This window comes from Pyrgilauda ruficollis, unplaced genomic scaffold, assembly GCF_017590135.1.
Source record: "Pyrgilauda ruficollis isolate IOZ18807 unplaced genomic scaffold, ASM1759013v1 scaffold23, whole genome shotgun sequence".
NCBI lineage: Eukaryota > Metazoa > Chordata > Aves > Passeriformes > Passeridae > Pyrgilauda > Pyrgilauda ruficollis.
Window position 1 is genome coordinate 7,304,778 of NW_024522539.1, and position 19,664 is coordinate 7,324,441.

The following is a 19,664-nucleotide window of genomic DNA, read 5'->3' on the forward strand; positions in this document are numbered from 1 at the left end:
ATGCTGTTAAGCAGTGGTAAGAATAATGTAGTATAAACATGTTTTTCTTCCATTTCCAAGGATGTATGTTTGCCCTCTCCTCTTGTATTAGCTGCTGTGTGCATTAAGTGTCTTTACAGATATTATGTATACACTGAATCACACACATTATTCTTCAAAGTCAGTGGAAGTACTTGCACATCAGTGGGTTTTAAACAAAAACCCCCTCCTGACTCCTTCTTTCTCTCAGGAAAGCAGAGAGCTCTATTCCCAAGGTTGTCAGAATAAGTAAACCACATAGTTTTAAGCCAGTTTGTCCATAGGGGTCTGAGGGCTGTGGTGTGCTTGTGCATACAACCCTTCAAATTAGTTCATCTGAGAAAGGAAAGCCCATAGTCCACTCCCCAAACAGCGCAAGTGAGAGGAGAAGTCGAGCCTTTGACATCTTACTGCTTTATTTCACCCAGCAACACCTCTATTAAAAACTCTCTGCAGTATTTCTGTGGCGAGCCAGCCAGCAGCAGGGGAAGAGGCAGTGCTGTGACTGAGGTCAGAGCTCGCCCGCCCAGACCGAGAGCGTGCGTGTCGTGGGCACTGCACGTGTGCCACAGCACACCTGGGGTGGGGACTCCCGCACCGTGCAGCCCCTTCCTGCACTGCCAGACCCCATCCCTGCGAGGACCACCTGCCTGAGGGCAGCTGTGCACTGCAGGGATGTGCTTTGGTGGCATTGGTGCCCCGGGGGGGTTGGGCATGCAGGGTGGGCACTGGATGCTGTCACAGAATCACAGAATTGTTTAGGTGAGGAAAGACCTCTAAGATCATCAAGTCCAAGTGTGAAGTCACTTATAGGCAAGTCCACCTCAAAACCGTGTTCCTAAGTGCCACATCTACATGTCTACAAGTGCCTCCAGTGATGGTGACACCTCCAGGGATGGTGACTCCACCACTTCCCGGGGCAGTCTGTTCCAGCTTTCACTTCTCAGTGAAGAAGTATTTCCTAGCATCCAACCTCAGCCTCCCCTGGTGCAACCTGGGGCCGTTTCCTCTTGCCCTATCGCCTGTTACCTGAGAGAAGAGACTGACCCCAACCTGGCTAGCAGCTGTTTTCAGGGAGTTGTAAAGAGCGATAAAGTCACCCTTGCCTCGCCTTTCCCGCAGCTAAACAGCCCCAGCTCCATCAGCCGCTCCTCCTCAGAGTGCTGCTGTGCATGTCCCCGGCTGGGAAGAGGGGCTGTCCATGTCCCCTTTCCCGCTGGGCACCCCCTTTCCTGCCCGTCTCTGCGCCGGGCGCTGTCCCCTGCCCGGACAGAGCTGCGGCCGGAGCCGAGCGCTCTCCCCCGCCCCGAGGAGCGCCGGGACTCACCCTAATAATACAAATAATAGGGATATAATGGTTTAGGGAAGCGGAGTCTCGGCCCCTCGCCTCTCTCCGCGCCCCGTCCCTGCGGAGCCGCTGCGGCAGCGCCCGGGGCCGGCCGGGGCAGCGGGACCGGGGGCGGTGCGGGGAGGCTCGGCCTGTGCAGCCCCCTCCCTCCCTCCCTCCCTCCCGTCTCCCCTCCTTCTCTTTCCTCTCTCCTCCCCTCTCTCCCTCCTCCCATGCCAACCTGCTGCCGCCTTTGTCAGCGCAGCCCGGCGCTATGGCATCCTGCTGGGGCTTCAGGCTCGGGCTCTTCCTCCTCCTCCTCCTCTTCCTCCTCCTGGCCGGGAAGCGGCTGCTGCAGCGGCAGGGGCAGCCCTGACGGCCGCGCTCCCCGCGCCAGCGGCAGGCGGAGCCCGCAGGTGAGCCCCAGGTGCGGGAGGGGCGCGGGGCGGTGCGCTGGGGAAAGGGGCGCCGAGGACAAGCCCCCCATGCTCCCCAGCCCGGGGATGCGCTGAGCACCCGGGGGTGCCGGGGAGCCGCTCAGCACCGGCTCCCCCCGCCGGGCTGGGAGGAGGAGGAGTAAGTGCAGGTAAGAGACCCCGCAGCCCCTGTGGTCCCCACCGGTGCCCCGGGGTCCTGCCTCTTGGTTAAGCTCTCTAGGAAACGGGGTGCTCCGAAATCGTGAAACTCCGTCTGGGACTTCGGCAGCTCCACTTTAGTCCCGCACATCCGGATCTGCCCAAGAGGAGCAAGTGGGTGACCCTTGGGCTGAGCCCCGGGGACCCCAACCCTCAAACGGAGTCTGAAGGGATGGGGATCAGGGAAACTGGACCCACCAGGGCAAGGGAGCAGGGTGGCTGTGAGATTGTTATAGACTTGCTGTGCAAAAAATCCAGGTTGCCCATAGATGGGATAAATTGCTCACATTTAATTCAATTAGACTTTTTTGTGTTTGTCTGTCAGTATTTTTAATGATGTCTCCTTATAAAAAAATTCCGGTAAAAATGTGGCTTGGATGTGCTCTAATAACATATTGGGAGGACAGTATTTGTGTGTGTCTGAATGGGCCAAGAGTTGGCAAAGAATAACCAAGAGTATATGATGCAGTAATAATTCAAGTAATTTATTTCACAGTTTTAGAATGATTGTTTGTACTTTCCCAGATCGTAGGAATACCTTAACCTGGATTGCATAACTGAACTATGCAAATAATCAGCCTAATGTTACCGTGCAAGAAAAATCAATGGCAAACCCTGTTCGACTTGAGCTCTTGCACAGCTGTGAGGGTCCGCTGCTTTTATCCACAAGTTCCCTATTAATTTAGGCACTCAGACCCTTTAAAAACTGCTGAATTCTGGGTTGTTGGGGAAGCTGAAGTGTTGTGCAGAGTCCTTTAAAGCAGAGCCTGCCTCTGCTAAGGAGCTGGGTTTGTAAAGCGCGGTTTTCCAGGGCTCATTCACGCAAGATAAGAGCCAGAAAACAGCAGCTTCTTCCCGTGCTATTCCCAGCGACCCCCGGTGACCCTCGGAGGCGGCTGGCAGCGGGATGCCCGGGAGGGTGCAGGCTGTGCATCCTTCCCGTGCACAGCAGCAGCGAGCCGCTGGCCAGAGCGGGTGCACAGGCACCGTGAGCTCCCGGCATGCAGGTGATCCTTCCCTTCGGCTCTGAAGGAGAGAATAAAAACCACACCAGGGAGCCAGCGCCCACCTCCGCCTGCCCCAGGGACTGAGCCCACCCCGCTCCTGCGCAGCCGAGGAGAGTCCGGAGGAGACAGCCTGTGTCAGACTGGTCAGGAGGACTTTTCTCTTCAATGAAAGGTGGAGAGGAGCAGTTGCCATTGCGCGGGCAGGGCTCCAAAGTGTGTGTTTTAGTTTTCTTTTTAATGAGCAGCAGAAGGCTGGAGGGAGGAGGAGGAGTAAGGTGTGTGGAAATGGGCATTGTTTCCCTGAGTGCCAGCTCCCGTGTCTGTGTGCATTGGAAGCCAGATGGGGCTCGAGGTCTCTATTCCTTTATCAGAAATTTTTTAATATTGTGACAGAGAAATGGATTTATGAGTGAGGGAGAAAACAAAAACTGAATTCCGTCTCGGTGGGTTACATTTCCTGTGAGGCAAGCGTTGCCTGCCTTGTTTTATAGTATCTGGTGTTGGGAAGGCAGGCTGAATGATTTATGAGCTGAAGTTAATAGTAAAACAGCATATCACTGGCTCTGTATTAATGTTCTGCTGGGCTGAAGTAGGTGGCTCTTTCTGAGGGGATTTATGCAAGGCTCACTGTGCCTTTGCATTGCCGTAGTGGCGTTCCGGGGTGGCCCGTTAGTCACCGTGGGGGGAACAAAACGAGGATGCTGTTTCCCTCTTGGCTGGCAAATCAAAGGGAGAGGGGAAACGACGACTCCAGCAGTCACATCTGTGTGTTAGCTGCACCTGCTGTGGAGATTGGGAAATGGGGAGAGCAAATGTCAGTGGCACAAAGAGCAGGGAAGGAAATGAAGGAGGAAGTAAGAGAGGGAGATAACGTGGTCTGTATGCCAGTGGCCATGATTCAGACTCGTGCAGGGCACCTTGCCACCCTGCAGATGCTCAGGGAAGTCGAGTGGTGGGACTGTTCTCTTGAATCCTGTGCTGGGGTTTATCTGCCCCGATGTGTGCTGCCCTTAGACCCTTTGGCAGGGGAGGGTTTGGGCTGAAGGAGTCACAGGAAAGCAGCCAGGGCAACTGGGAAGCAGTACTAATTCCGTGAATTTCTGTGGATGGCAAATTTATAGGGTAGGCAGGAGATGAGGGGAGCACCCCCACCCCATTGCTGATTTGGAAGGTAGTGAGGATGGGAAGTGCATTCTGGCTTTCCTGCAAGGAAGCAAGATGCATGAAAGAGTCTGCAGATTCCCCTGGTCTGGAGAACCACAGGGGAGAAGTTTCATGGAGGCTTGGTTCCTAAAGACACCAGAAAATAGAACAGTATATTCCCTTTGTGCAGCAGAGAGCTCCTCTGGGGATGGAGCTTGCAATTGTAATATTCTTGGACTTCTCCTCCAGAGGCTGAGACAGTGGGTTAGTGGTAAGATGAGAGCTCAGTTCATTGCTCCTGGTGCAGGGCAAGAAGACATCGATTTGTGGTAAGTCTGGAGCTCATCTGCGTGCAAGGAGAGCCAGCCCCCATCGACTGGCTGTGCAATCTGATGCTCTACAAGCCCATGCTGGGATATAATTGTGCTATTAGAGCAGCAAATGTCAAATCTCAGGGAGCTGAGTCAAAGCGACCCTTCCAATGTTAATATAACAAAATCATTAAGGATGAAATGTTAAGTGGCTCCTTTGGTCAGAGATGGCCTTGGTGAAGATAAATAAGCCAGATCCCATCCTTTTGTCTGGGGAGCTCCATGTGTCTGGAGACCAAAGTCAGTTTGAGGGGGGGTTTGGAGGGTGTGTGTGGCTGGTGGCAGTGAGGGTAAGGCACGAAGACTTTGGTGGAATTGAGGCCATCTGAGGAGACCCTGTGCTGCTGCTCTTGCTGTGGGTGCTTCCATTTGCTTTGCTGCTTTTGACTGATTCGTGACCCTGTATCCTCTTTAAAAGGCCTTCCTGAGCTTATTTCAGAGCTCTGCATTTATGTGCCACATCTAGCTCTATTCTAGTCCTGCTTTGAGAGATGCTGAATGAACGTGGACATAATGGCTGAGATGGTGCACGGCCAAGTGCTTGGCACCCGGGATGTGGCAGCTCCTGGGGTGGCCTGCCAAGAAGCACCTGTCTTTGTCGCAGGCTGTTAGGAGGCTTGACAAGAGGCAGAGGAGCTTAATGTGCCACTAAAAATTCTGGCACCAGGTTTTTACATCCCTGAACCAGGAAACAAGATTCCAAGGCTCTTATATATTATCCTTAGGGGTAGTACCTCCTGTTCTTCATAGCCCCAGTCTGCTGATGCTCCACTAGCAGCAATGTTTCTGATGCTCTGGCACAAGGGAGCACCAATTTCCACGCTCAGGCTGAAGCCCAGAGATATCTTTCACACCTAAAATTCTCTCACACCAAAAAGCTGTTTGTGAACAGCCAAGGGGTGAAGAAGAAATTATTCGAGCTCCTAGCTTGCTTTCTTTTCCTCAAGGCCTATATCTGAGTTTGCTACCTGCCTTTTCAGCTTCCACCTCCCATAGCTGAGTCTCAGTTGAATGAACTGGCTGAATTCCCACCTGAGCAGGTTCAGCTCTCTGCTGGTCCCCCTTGTCTCAAAGCCTCTGTCACACCCCTGACCTCTCACTGCTTTATAGCTGACTGTCACCTGCCAGGCTTGGGTCTGGGAGCACAGGGGTGGGACTGAGCTAACCCAGCCTAGCTGAGCTCTCTGCTTTGGGTCTGGGCTTCAGTGCCTCTGCCTTACTGCTTGTGTATGGATAGGAGTCTCCAAAACAAGGGTCCTTGTTGGTGCTAAGTACGAGCAACATGAGACTGGGGGTATGCAGCAGGGTCTCCACTCAACTTACTGAGCTTGTCATCACTCAGCAGCCTTGCAAATCAGGCTGCAGCTGAGTTTTACCAGATTCATAGGTTTAGAAACCTGAATTGAAGTTAAAACCTCTGATGACGCAAAGAATGACTTGGTGCAAAGCAGAAATTTTCAAGAAGCTGTACGTAGGATATCCTCACTGGGATGAGGGAATAAACACAGAAAGGTGGGGAACAAAATGGGTTGGCACTTTTCAAAAATACATTAGTGCAAACTGGCTACTTGGGTGTTTTAGCAGGAGTGTGAGTGGGGAGAAGGCAGGCTGCTGGCAGGCCAGTGCAGGGTGTGCATCAGGCTGTGAAAATGTATATCCAGGTGAGGGGTTGGCAAGAAGCTGTGAATTTACAAATAGGAGGAGATAGTTGCTTTTGCTGGTATTCAGCTTGGAGGTGACAAAAAGACATATTTTTACTCCTGTCCCAAGTGGCAGATTTATAACATGCAGAAAATTGACTTGGAATGCCAGTCCCCTGTCAGCTGGGAATGTCTCTGAGCTCCACACAAGAAGTTTATTCTGTGAGAACTTGGTAGCCTTGGTGGTAATTAACAGAGCTTGGACCTAGCATGGGAGCATCATTAATGGTGACATGACAGAGAAATACAAAGGCAGGCTGTGAAAGAGGCTGTGCCTCCAAGCACACACTGCTGAGAGAAAAAGGATACAAGCACCCTCCTCCAGCCTTTTGCATTACTTCTTGGAGCTGAGCACAGAACAGTAAAACATTTTTTCTCCTTTGTCAGCTGGCAGAAGAGTTGTGCTGCTATGCATAATACAGGAGCTTTAAAAGCAAACATGCATGCAGCAGAGGTGTTGGAAAATCCCTGTAGCCATTGCTTTCCGAGAGTTGTGTTTATAATCACAGAAATACATTCATATTGCTGCTGCTCAGCTCCTGATCACACACAGTAGAAAGATGTCATTTAAATAAGCAACCGAGTTCATATGGACACTTGTTCTGTATTCCTTTGGGTAACTATTTGTTATGAAAACTGAAGTACTCTGGCTTCTGACACTGATAACAATCACTGATGTGTAATGTCAGGGCAGGAGATGAAACAGGAGCCCTGGATTCTGGAGTGGTGCTCAGGAGTCCTGAGGTTTTTGGCCAGAAGGTGCCTTTTAGAATGAGTAATAATAAACCTTGCAATGTTAACTTCAGTGCTTTGCCATTTGGGTGGATATTCTGCACTTGATGGAGGAGAGGCCAGTTCCAGGGGTCATCTGAGGGTGACAGTGAATGGGGGAAGATAACATACTTTTTTTTGGAAACTGAGAAGATTTTTGTCATTCCTATCAGTAAGAATAACAAAGACAGAGTGACCAACCATAGCAATTGGCAGACTGCATCAGCCTGTGCTCTGTCTTTCCTAGTAGCCAACAGCAGAGACACCGACAAGGATATTCACAATAGATGGATGAAAAATTGTCACCATCCTTTCCTAATCCATAATAACTGAAGGTTGTTTTCAATTCTGAAAGTGCAGGGGTTTATATTCTCTCCAAGATGTTTGCTAGTGTTAGCTGTGCTTGTTTGAGCTATTCCTGTTATCCACATAAATGTGAAGCTTTTGCTCTTCACCTCTGCCCTGTCATTTCGATGGTGAATGGAAATACACTCCTAGACTTCACTGGGAGCACATCACTGAAGAGGATGTTCTCTGTCCTTGATATTTCTCTGTCTTCAAATCCATCCTGATTGGCAGCCAGCCTTCTAGCATCTGCTGGATTGGTTTCAAGGTTCAGTGAGATTTCTTTCTTTAACTCCTCCTGTTCTTTGCTAGATTTTGGACTTTAGAGCTGAAATGGGGCCCACACAGACTTTTCACGTGGGACCTGGCAAATTTTCCATTCCTGAATTTTATACTTAAGAAAAGGTATTTCTGGGAAAAAAATATGTCAAAGTATCCAAAGGAAATAATTCAGAGCAGAGGAGAAAATAATTTAAAGTAAGCAAGATGGCAATTATGTTCTCAGATAACTTCTAAAAACATATCAGAAGTTTATTGACAGAAAATCTTCTTCAGAGCCATTTGCATTCAGATATGAAAACATGTCATGGTACAGTAGTTCAGCCCTGGTTAGGCTAGGACTGGAATTATTGCAGACAATTTGATGCTCAAACTGTGCTTTGAACCTCTCATAAGTTGGTAAGAAATTCTGTGCTGGAATTCTGTGCAGGCTTTTGTGTATCTGCCATTAGTTCAGCCTCTCCAAAGCTTCTTCTGTTTATTTACTTGGTTGCTTCAGTAGACATTGGCATAAAGGAGCCTTCTTGGATAAAACCCCAATTCCATTTAAGTATTGATTTATTGGATGCTAGGATTGCAGCCTGAAGTTCAGAGCATGAGGATGGGTTATAAAAGCAAGCCCTGGATGGCATGGTTAGGGAGTCAGGCCCCACCTCTGGCTGAGTTGCAAGGCCCTGGGTATTACCTATGGGTGACTTACAATCTCTTTTGTGTTGCTGTAGAAGTGGAACGTGGTTTCCAGGCTAAACGGGAAAATACGCTTAAGCCATGGAGTCCAACCAGGAATCCTCACTCTTCCTGGTGAAGATATTGGAGGAGCTGGACACAAAACAGAATACTGTTTCTTACCAGGATCTCTGCAAGTCCCTGTGTGCAAGGTTTGATTTATCCCAGCTGGCCAAGCTCAGAAGCGTGCTGTTTTATACTGCTTGCCTGGATCCTAATTTCCCAGCGACTTTGTTCAAAGACAAAATGAGATGCACTGTAAACAATCAGCAATCAAAGAAAATCATGGTTGCAGCAGATATAGTAACAATATTCAACCTCATACAAATGAACGGGGGAGTGGCCAAGGAGAAGCTTCCAGTTGCAAGGCACAAAGTGAAGAAGAAGGAGTCCTTCGAGTCCTGCAGGTCTGACACAGAGATCTGCAATATGGCAGACTGTGTGCCTGACTGCGTGCCCAACTGTGAGCTCAACGAGCAGGACTTCAGCCGGGGCTTTCCTGTCAGAAGGTCTTCGAAATGCAGAAAGATGGACTGCAAAGACTGCCAGCAGTTTGTCCCCTCATCAGAACCCAACTTCTTGCTTGGCGTTAATAAGGACATGAAGGGCCGGGCTGCCTCTCTGGACAGGCTGCAGGCCCTGGCGTCCTACTCCATCGCCACATCCCCACCCTGTGAGATGCAGAGTACGTACTTCCCCATGAACATTGAAAATGAATCTATTTCAGACCAGGATTCCTTGCCTATAAGTGCAGGCATAAAAGAAACTTTCATTTCAAATGATGAGCCGTTCATGATGCAGTCATGTGTCCAGAAAAGAAATATATTCAAAGAAGATTTTCATAATCTGATTACAATATCTCCCAACTTAATACCATCCAACAAAACACCAGAAGATGGACACAGAGAGCCTCAGAACAGGAAAGAAAGCTCTAAGCAGACTTTCTTCAACCACAGCTTTGAAATGCCATACAGCAGCCAGTACTTGAATCCAATTTATTCTCCTATACCGGACAAAAGGCGAGTGAAGCATGAAAGTTTAGATGATCTTCAAGCTTCAACATATTTTGGCCCAACTACTGTTCTTGGACCACAGGAAACCAAAAAATGGACTGGAAAGCCAACCAAGCAAACTGCCTGGCCAGCTAAAAGCTGGAGTTTAAATACTGAGGAGGTCCCTGACTTTGAGCGTTCATTTTTTAATAGGAAGCAGTCTGAAGAGAAACCACGATACCAGAATTCGAGCAACCCATCTCCAAACTTTCCTTCAGTTGACAGGCATCAGTCCTACCTAAATGCAAAAGATCAGCAACCAATTATGCAGGCAAGCTATGCTGTGAAACCCAACGGGCATAAACCTAAGGAAATTCCTTCCATTCTGGATGTGGAGAAACATGAGCCAGTCAAAAAGTTTAAGGATAAAAGCATTAACTGTACTTCTGTCCAGATCTTAAGCATTGACAGGACCATGAGTGTTGGGACGCAAACGGAGCAGCAGGTTCTGGAGCACAAGAAATGCAAGGATTTGTGTGCAGCAGGCCAAGCCAAGTACGGCGAGCGGCACTCTCTGAAGCAGTCGGATGACGACTCTGAAATCGTGAGTGATGACATCAGTGACATTTTCCGGTTCTTGGATGACATGAGCATCAGTGGATCCACGGGAGTGATGCAGTCCTCATGCTACAACAGCACTGGCTCCTTGTCTCAGGTGCATAAATCAGACTGTGAGAGCTCACCTGAGCACAATTTGACTAAGATCTCCAATGGGAGTGCCTGTAACAAACTGGATAAAGTGGTCAGGACAGATGTCAGTAACACAGATGATGAACTGAAAACCAGTGTCTGCAAATTAGTCTTGAGGATTGGTGAAATAGAGAAGAAACTGGAATCTCTCTCAGGTGTCCGAGAAGAAATCTCTCAAGTCCTGGGAAAACTAAGCAAGCTGGATCAAAAAATCCAGCAGCCAGAGAAGGTCAGTGTACAAATAGATCTCAACTCTTTGACAAGCGATGCCGCGTCAGATGAGAGCAACTCCCCGCAGATATTTCAGTGCCACAATACTCCTCATGGAGGCAAACTGGAGAATAATCCAGAATGGTGCTGTTCAGATGCCAGTGGAAGTAATAGTGAGAGTCTTCGAGTAAAAGCCTTAAAAAAAAGTTTGTTTACTAGGAGATCATCAAGATCACTAACAGAAGAAAACAGTGCAACCGAATCCAAAATAGCAAGTATTTCAAACTCTCCCCGAGACTGGAGAGCTATTACTTACACCAACCAAGTTGGCATTACAGAGGAGGAGGTGAAAGAGAGAGATGGAGGAGAAAATAAGGACTGGCACAGGAAATCTAAAGAGGTAATTTCAACTTTAACTCACACAATAAATGCTTAAAAATAATGCGGTTATGAATGCTTTCCGTAGTCATCACAAGCCTCGGGGTATGACAATGCTTTGCCCTGCCATGTTATGCCTGCCTTTATTGTTATCATAATTGAGTGGTTTTGTACCTGTAGATTCTTGCTTGGCAGCTGCAAAATGGCCAAGTTGCTTCTCAAAAGCTTTGCTTTTTTGCAAAGAAAGGGTGGTAATGTGGGTGACATCTTGGGAAGGTAATGGTATTCTCCATCATCTGCAGCAATATAAGGAGGCCTGGCAATTACCTTAGTGAAAAGGGTGTGGGGAAAATTGAAATTGTCTGGTGATTGTTTTAGAAGGGATATTTTGAAATTGAATTGTGATGGCTTTTATCAGAGAAGTATGTACTTCTATAAAATAGATTCATGGATTCAAACCCCTCAAGGAAAAAAACCTTGTATGTGTGCTGTGAGATGTTCATTGTAGTTATGTTCTCTCTATCTGACTTTCATGGTCATTTAAATGAGCCCTAAGCCTCCTGTTGTGGAGCTGCAGCATAGCTGTGCTCTTGGTTTGGCTGGGCAGAAAAACTCTGCCCATCCTCCCAGCAGCTTCCCTGTGCCCCCTTCACTGACCCCAGGGATGTCCTTGGGGCTCTGGGTGCTGCTCTGTGAAGCTGCACAGGGTGGGTGCTTGTTCCTGTTTGGGGAGGGGGTCCTGCAGCCCCTGGTCAGTTGTGACCACACAACAGGCATGCTGTGCCTTCTGCAGTGGGGTCTGAGGGCAGAGAAGGGTTGAGAACAGAGAGGAAGAGGTTTGGTGGAAAGAAGTGTGTTTGGGTGAACAGGAAACCACAAAACATGGGTTATTGCTAGACTGCAGAGGGGGAGGAAGGCCGTCCTCAGTCAGCCCAAACCTTGGCTTTTGTGCACATTGCTTTGCTTAGGATGACATGCTGATTTTGAGAGTCCTCCCAGACTCCTTCAGTGGCCTGTGGCTGACACTGGATGGTGCCATGGATGCTGCAGTGTCAGGCTGGGGGCATCCCTGAAGAATACTTCACATTAGGATTTGATCTGGAAGCCTGAACAGAAACCTGGAAGCCTGCTTGTGTCTCTCAGCTTTTGCAGATCAGCTGGGCTTCTCTGGATGTCAGGGTCATTTTCAGAATATTTTTTGATCTCTGAACAGCACAAACCCTAAATTTCTTCTGCTCTGTCAGCATTGTGTTCGTGTTGGAGTTGTGTCTGTGAAATACCTCAATACCTCTTTGGTTTGTTTGTGAGAAGAAGGTGGGCAAATGGATGAAGGCCATCCAAAAACTTTATCCTAGCTGGTCTATTTTTTATTATGTGGTGCTTCTGAAAGGAATATCTCTGTCTTTTGTGTTTAACTCCCTCATAGTCTTGTTTTTTCTCTCAAATTCTTTTAAACCCTATTGCAGGCAGACAGGCAATATGAAATCCCACAGCCACATAGACTCTCTAAACAACCAAAAGATGCTTTCTTGATTGAACAAGTCTTTAGTCCTCATCCCTACCCTGCATCACTCAAGTCACACATGAAAAGCAACCCTCTCTACACAGACATGAGGTTGACAGAGCTGGCTGAAGTGAAACGTGCCCAGCCATCATGGACCATAGAGGAATACACGAGGAATTCGGGGGATAAAGGCAAGATTGCAGCCTTGGATCTACAAGTGAGTCTCATTTGTTTAATTTGAATAGCTTGATTGCAAATGGATGTTGCCAGAATATGCATTTAAGAAGGGATTTGGATAGCTCAGGAAAGAGCTGTGGATTGTTGAGCCTCTAATCTTGCTGATCCCTATCCATCCTGGCCAGGGACAATGAAGAATGTGAATGTTTCATTGCTGAATGGTGATCCTTGACAGGCTGATGCTCCCAGCTTATTCTGCAATGGAGAGATGTCTTCTAAGCCTAACTGCAGCAAGGCAGAGTGGTGCAGGAGCTGGGGCTGCTGCCTTTTCCTCCGTCTCTGAATTATTCACAGGGAATTGCAGTGTTAAGGTTGGGGTTTTCTTCCATTTTACTAGGAACACGAGACATCAAATGCTTGTAGAAGATGTTCAATACCACGCCTGGTTTTGAAACACGTCACTGTGGAAGCTTTGAAGTGGCTGTTGGAAACCAGCCAGGCAACTAATGCTGTGTCTAGTTTGCATTTTGGTTCAGCTTGTAAGTGTGCAGGCTCTTGTGCAACAAGCAGAGGAGACACATTCAAATTTTGCATTAACGTTTTCCCGACATAAAATCACAAACCTGACATAAAATGAGCACACACATTGGATACCCTATGTAGTCTGATAAACACAACACATCTTTTAGGAAGGAAAATATCTGAGCAGAGGCTTAAAGAGGAGACCTGAAGAATGATATCCAAAATGAGTTGAAGACCAAAGAAATGTTGCATTTCTTGGTCTCAAAACCCAGAATATGTCGCACAATGAAATGCACACTGATGTACAAATAACTGTGTATCCTTTATATGCACTTTGACAGTAGAATGTAGGACCAGTGGGGAGGTCTGGTGCTGACCTCAGGCATTTTGGGATCTGTGGGCAGCAGTCTGTGGGGTACAGCTGTGCTCCAGGAGGGATTCTGCTTGTCTCCACAGCTTGTCTGCTTGGGAAGTGTCTGAGACTTTGCTGCTCCGTGCCAGCCCTCAGTGGCTCAGTGCTGAGGTACCTAAGCCAGCTCCAAACCCATCAGACTCATCCCTAGGAAAGCATCAGGATGCTGTGCCTCAGGACCCTGAGCTGGCTGATTTGGATTTGAAACTATCGCCCACACAGTTGTAGTGCAACTCCCATGAGTGTTGGTGCAGGAATTTGTGCACAACAAATTCACCTCCCTGCTTGGCACGTGCAAACTTCCCTGTCCTCACCAGCCCCTGCTCCTTGCTGTCACTAATGTGCACTCAGAGAGAAACCAAGCAGCACAGGGAGCAGGCTGCATCTTGCCTCAGCTCCCTGCTGCTTTTTGGGTCTTAAAAGCTTTAGAGGGCTTACTAAATTCCTAACCCTGGCATTGCAGGCTGTATGCTAGAGGAGGAATGGGCTGGAAGAAGTTCCTCTGCCGCAGGCAGTCACAAAGCATCACTTACCTGCTGGGTGAGGCAATAAGGGAGGTGATATTTGGAAGCAAAGCCCCTCTGGGAGAAGTGTTCTCCATCTGCTCCTCGTTGGGCTGTTTTGTTCCCTGTAAGCAGCTCTGCATGACTGTGAGCAAACCAGAGAAATCGGCTTATTGCCATCATTTATCTTTAGGATAAAGGTGATAGAAGTTTACTGGTTTGATTCTCTCCCTCCAAAAAGATTGTCAGAATTGCATCTATCCCACAAAGCCCATGTCTAGACTTTGTAATGGAGCTTACTGACGAACTTAAAAAATAGACACAGACTGATGAGTGGGGGCTTTCTTCCCAGTGATTAAGTTTATTAGAACTGAAAGTAAATACATTATGCCTTAATGAACATTCCTACGTCTGGCAATGAAATGGGAAAGGAAGCTGATTAACAGTAATGGGCCTTTTTAATAATGCATCTTCCTTCTGAAGTGGTTAAAAGGTCAATGCCAAGGCAGACAGGTCCAAAACTGCAATTTCCTTGAAGCATACTATGCCTGTCTTTGGGGTTTTTCTACCTTTGTTTACTTAAAATTTCTCCTGGAGCCTGACAAGTCTGCTCGGTTTTCCTCCAAAAAAAGAAATTGCAAAACTAGTCAGGCCCAAAGCTTGTCCCAGGTGTGGGCTCTGTGTGAGATTCATTGCTTTGCTTTGTGTATGATGATCCACTGGGATGAAACAGTATCAGGCTATTTTCTGAAGCCTTTAGAGATGAGATTGCTGCCTTTTTTCACAAGGCTGAAACAGGTCATTCAAAGCCCTAAAGATACAATCACAGATGTGGCTGATGGCCTCTGTTTTAGCATCCTAACACTATCATAGAGGTGTCCATAAAATGGTCATAAAATCATTGCTCAATTTTCATTGTTTATTTCTGAGATAGCTATAGAACTACTTCTTTTAGTAGTTCTTTACATAAAACAAATGTGGGTATCAGGAAAAGCAAAGTTTCAGCCAGTAGCTCATGGCCACAAAATCTGAATTAGTCAATTAAAGGCTAAAGGATTAGTCAAATCCTTCTCAAGTCAGCTGGAGTTTCTTTGCAGAGTCCAACAAGCTTTGGATCAGGACTGTTACAAGCACAGAAATGGTGTGTGTTAGGGTATTCTCACTGTAATATTTTTATATGGAATCTCTTTCATTTTTTTTAAAGAAATGGGCTTTTGGAGCCTCAGATAAAGGAGACAGCTTTGGGGAAATACTGTCATTTTTCAAAATGTTCTTTTTGCTTTATTCCTTTCTGCTGATAAGTTCAATATAATGCGTAGTGTTTGGGTTTCCCCAGTTTTCCCCTTATTTTCCTCTAACGCAGGGGTTAAAGGGGGAAAAAACAAGCAAGGTTGAAATGGAAAGCTTTAAGAGCTCATAAATACTTAGGAATTAAAAGCTGTAAGGCATAAAAAATAAGCAATTCAGATGAAAATACTGATGAAGTTCTGCAGGTTGCCTGTGTCCCCAGGCAATGCCATTCCAGAGGAGGGGTCTGTAAATTGCCCCTACAGCAGGGCTGGATGCTGGATGGGGCTGGGTTATCATGCCCTGCAAGCAAGTCATGGTGACAAAATTAGGGTTAGTTTTATGAAATGTAGTGCATGAGGAGCATATATTAAGAACCTTTCCCATCAGCTGAGCTTTAATAATTTAAAAATTATTAGCAGTAACAGGCCAGCACTTGCTGACACCTCTGCTGTCGAGCAGATTAAAGAGATCTTATTTAAATGCCATCCGAGATGACGAAGTTTCCGGTAAATCAGAGGTACGTGAGGGATTTTGGAGCAGAATATTACTGTTGCAGGAGTCTATTTTTTGCTGTATTTTTTTACCACTTTCATCAGCTTTGTGGAATTGGGACCAGGAGATGAAGGGGTGTGAGAAGTGGCAATAACCCACTTATCCTGACAGCAGATCCAGGTGCGGTTGGATACATCTGCTTTGTTCACTTTTTTTATTAATGGCGGACCCCAGACAATTAACAACCATTTCCTTTCAATTTTTAGACTCAAGAATCTTTAAACCCAAACAACTTAGAGTACTGGATGGAAGACATTTATACTCCTGGCTACGATTCCTTGCTGAAACGGAAAGAAGCCGAGTTCAGGAGGGCAAAGGTTTGCAAGATCGCTGCCCTGATCGCAGCGGCCGCTTGCACGGTTATCCTGGTCATCGTGGTTCCCATCTGCACCATGAAATCCTGAGCCTGGGCACACACCTGTGACTCCCAGCCACCGGTGTCTCGGATAGCTCGCGCTGTGTGTCAAATGGCTGCTGGCAAAACCGTAAGGAGCTCGCTAAGGGACGATGTTCTGAGGATATCCCGGTGGAGAATGGAGGCAGAACGCAGAAGAACTAGAGATACAGTTTTGGAAAAGTCCTATTTTAAATAACAGACTGTGTGGTGGAGTTAATGGGAACTCGGTTCGATTTTTATGCATTTTTAGAAGTGCAATATTTTTTTCCTAAAGAAACGATATAATGTTTTACAGAATCAGAGACTGATGAGAATCCAGGCAAGAGAGGAAAGTTGTCTGAGCTATGTTGCATTTAAAGGAGGTGTGGGTACATGGAGGTAGCACTGTATAGAAGGGAATGTTCTATATGCATTACATTGAGGAGCTAGGGAAGTCTTAACAGCTCTCTACAGTGTTGAAAACTCTGAATGTATTGTATTTATTTTATAGTATTTGTGTGCTTCATGATCATTTGTTTGAAAGCAGACTGTGTAGCTGTGAAGAGAATTCATTCCTACGTTCAGATTAAAAAGGGCTCTTTGGTCTTGCCCTAAGACCCACTCTATCATCACTGAGTACTTAGTTAAGTGCAATGTGCTGCAGACCAAAAAGATTATGTTTTAAAGCAATCACAAGAGGTTTAGTTACTTCTGTTGAATAACATTTGCATAGAGCTGGAAAACTTGCCTTGCCAAAAGGGTATTCTTTACCTCTGCAGACAGTGAAATTGTCTCAATTTCACTTCTGCCAGCAAGCAAAGCTGGCAAATCAAAGCAACACTCTGTTAAAGTTCTTGGAAATGTAATCTGAACAGTTACAATTTTTTTTTTCCCACAAAGTCTTTGTGCCTTTTTTTAGACTTTAGGTTAAATAGAACTGTTTAATTTTTTGCTATTTTAAGCCCATAACATAAATCACAGCATAATGGATACTAATGGAAGTCCTTTTCCTGCAAGCCTTCTATACAGTTCCAAGTGCTCCTCAAGCAGCAGGGCTGGTGGTTACTCAGCACTTATATTAAGGGCACAATTTCTCAGCACTGGTAGAAACTTGCTGCTGGTGCAATGCATTCAGCACAGGGACATCTTTTGCTTCCCTTTTGCTAATGTACTTAAGAAAGATGAATCTACTGGACAGCAAGCAGTCTGTATCCCATGGGAAATGTCCACTTGATGCTTTATCCCAAATGCAAATAGCAGGTTTGATGGAATTCTCAAGCTGGGACAGAAATTGCCTGTCATGGTTAGTGAAAGCAAAAAACCCAGACAGTATTACTTTTCTGTCAAGTATAGAAAAAAAAAAAAAAAGGATTTTCAGGAAATAGTGTGGTCTTGCTGGTCCTCCAGGGAGAAGGAGATTCTTTTAGTGAATGCTCTTTATGTAGGGTAATTTTGGTTTCTTCAGAATCAGCCTCCCTACACAATGACACAGCAGCTATGGATGCTCCTTCCTCTGGCTCTCTGGGATGTGCTGCACTCACTGTTTGTTTCTGACTGGTTTAAAAAAAGTATTGAGGGAAGGGTGTGTGGGAGGTGAAGGCTTTGTTGTGACTTTACACGTGTGTCAGTTCTTTCCTGCAGTTGGAGAGCTGTTTGTGTGCTGCTCACGTGCTGTGCTTTATTTAGGGATAGGTGATTCCTGAGACTGTTAATCTATCAGAAAAATAAGTGTAAGCACAGGGCTGGATGTCCCATCCGCAAACAGAGAACAAGAATAGGCCCACAGACAAAACCTGTGCCTGCCTGGCCTGAATCCTGACCCAAATTCTGTGACTTTGGCCCATTCATAATACTAAGATAATTTCTCTTTCCTCCCAGATGCTGCAGGATGGAGTCACAGCAGGGAGGGAGCAATTGACACTGTCTATTTTAGGCTGCCTTTGGTTATGGTGTGATTCAGAGCACCTGAGCACAGGAGCTCAGGATCCGTGCGTAGTAAATATAGGCAGGTAGAGAAACCTCTGGGGACAATTGAGAGCTGCCAAGAAGATATCTAATATTAGACATGGGAAAAACACTCTGGAGGACACTGCTCCGCAGTTTGCCTCATGCACAATTTAGGTTGATTGTCTGTGTAGAAAAAGCTATTCCTGGTTTCAGGGAATGTCAGGAACCCTCTGACACCCCTCCGTGGCTGCTTGGGGAGCAGTGTGGTCCTGTGGGGGCACAGTGTCAGTCCCCCATCTGCCCACACCAGCAGTGACAGGACCCTTGGAGGGGCAGGGGGAGTGGGGACAGACCCCCTGCCCTCTCCAGCCCCTCTGCACTACCATGAATGGTCTGGCCCTGCTGCCCCCAGCCCCAAATCAGCAGTGCTTTCACTGGGGCATCTCAGTAATCTGATTTTAGAAAATATCAGCCTAAGGGGAGGCAGGAGATGGGTGTGGGAGGTGTTAGTGATCACAGGGTTTATCTGTGCAACTCATCCAGCTGGCACCAGATGAGCCTTTGCATCAGAGATGCCCAAAATCCTGGGAAGGCTTTGCAGGTGATGGAGCTGTGGGTGATGTGAGGCTGGCCCAACCCAAGCACTCAACATCCCAAACATCCATGCTGCCTCCTAATTTATTGAGGTGCTCTTGCCCCTCCTGACTTTGCACAAGCAGCCAGTGGCCCCCACTCCATTGGTCAGTGGTTTCCTTACACACCAGACTGTTTGTCAAGGGTTCTCTCCAGGAGCCTGAGGGGCGCTGGGGGAGCAGAGCCTGGCTCCCTGTTCCACAAACACCTCTGTGAGCCACTGCCCTGCTGTCTCCTCCGCTCCCTGGCTGCCCCTGGCTCCCTTGGCACCCCTGGGATGTGCATCCCGAGCCATTCCCAGTGGGATTTGCATCTGGCACACAGCCCTTCTGAAAACAGGCAAGGAGATGGAGCGTTGGGATGCTGCTGCCGGAGGAGAGCAGCCAGGGAAGGAGCAAGCCTGCACAGAGTGCCCAAACTAGGTGAAATCCTGACATATTAACCTGCAAGAATATTGTGATCCACCTTGTGAACCAGTTACCAACTAGAATACACTGTATACCATATGATAGACTTTTGTATTAAAAAAAAAAAAAAGAAATTAAAGCTATAGGTACATTGTAATCCTTGGTGTGATTGAAAAAGTGTCCTAGATTGTATTACTTAATTAAAATTATGATGAGCATATTGAACTGTTTTTCGTATTTATGCCTTATAAACTTGATATATTACACATGATAAAATGAAACTGCAAAAAGTATAAGAAAAGATACTCCATTTTGGGGGCAAATTCCATTTTGCTTTTCCTAAAAATAAGAGTGCTGCTTTAAATGAGCTTAATAAATCATGTGTGCTGAAGAGCAAGAGTAGGATATGTCCCCAAATGACTTTTTAGGATTTTTTTTTTTAAATGGGGCTTTGGTTAATGTACTATGTAATAATTTTATTTTATAATGTTACTGTACAATGTTGCCTTTTGGTTCATTTAAATATAACGCCAAATAAACTTGAAAATTACAGTGTCCTAAGTTTTAATGAAACAGTTATAATAATTTATTACTCCATTGCTTTTCCTGTTTTTTTTTTCCCCAGGGACATCAAGATAGCCATGGGATGTGAGTGTCTCAGTGTTAGATAACTAAGCAGCCTATCTAGT

The 19,664-nt window shown here is 46.7% G+C and overlaps 1 protein-coding gene across 1 annotated transcript; it reads left to right on the plus strand.

The window, feature by feature from the left end:
• The first annotated feature begins 1,582 nt into the window (after positions 1 to 1,582).
• Positions 1,583 to 19,560, plus strand: MINAR1 (membrane integral NOTCH2 associated receptor 1). The gene is made up of 4 exons (XM_041469309.1): positions 1,583 to 1,931; positions 8,319 to 10,674; positions 12,119 to 12,373; positions 15,819 to 19,560. The coding sequence occupies exons 2-4, from the start codon at positions 8,365 to 8,367 to the stop codon at positions 16,014 to 16,016; spliced, it is 2,763 nt and encodes a 920-aa protein (XP_041325243.1). The 5' UTR covers positions 1,583 to 1,931; positions 8,319 to 8,364; the 3' UTR covers positions 16,017 to 19,560.
• The last annotated feature ends 104 nt before the right edge of the window (positions 19,561 to 19,664 follow it).

What these genes read in the sequence shown, in the direction of transcription:
- MINAR1 (XM_041469309.1), top strand. Translation starts at nt 8,365, where the DNA reads ATGGAGTCCAACCAGGAATCCTCACTCTTCCTGGTGAAGATATTGGAG. An exon ending in GGCACAGGAAATCTAAAGAG is followed by an intron (nt 10,675 to 12,118) that starts GTAATTTCAACT and finishes ACCCTATTGCAG; the next exon opens with GCAGACAGGCAATATGAAAT. An exon ending in TTGCAGCCTTGGATCTACAA is followed by an intron (nt 12,374 to 15,818) that starts GTGAGTCTCATT and finishes TTCAATTTTTAG; the next exon opens with ACTCAAGAATCTTTAAACCC.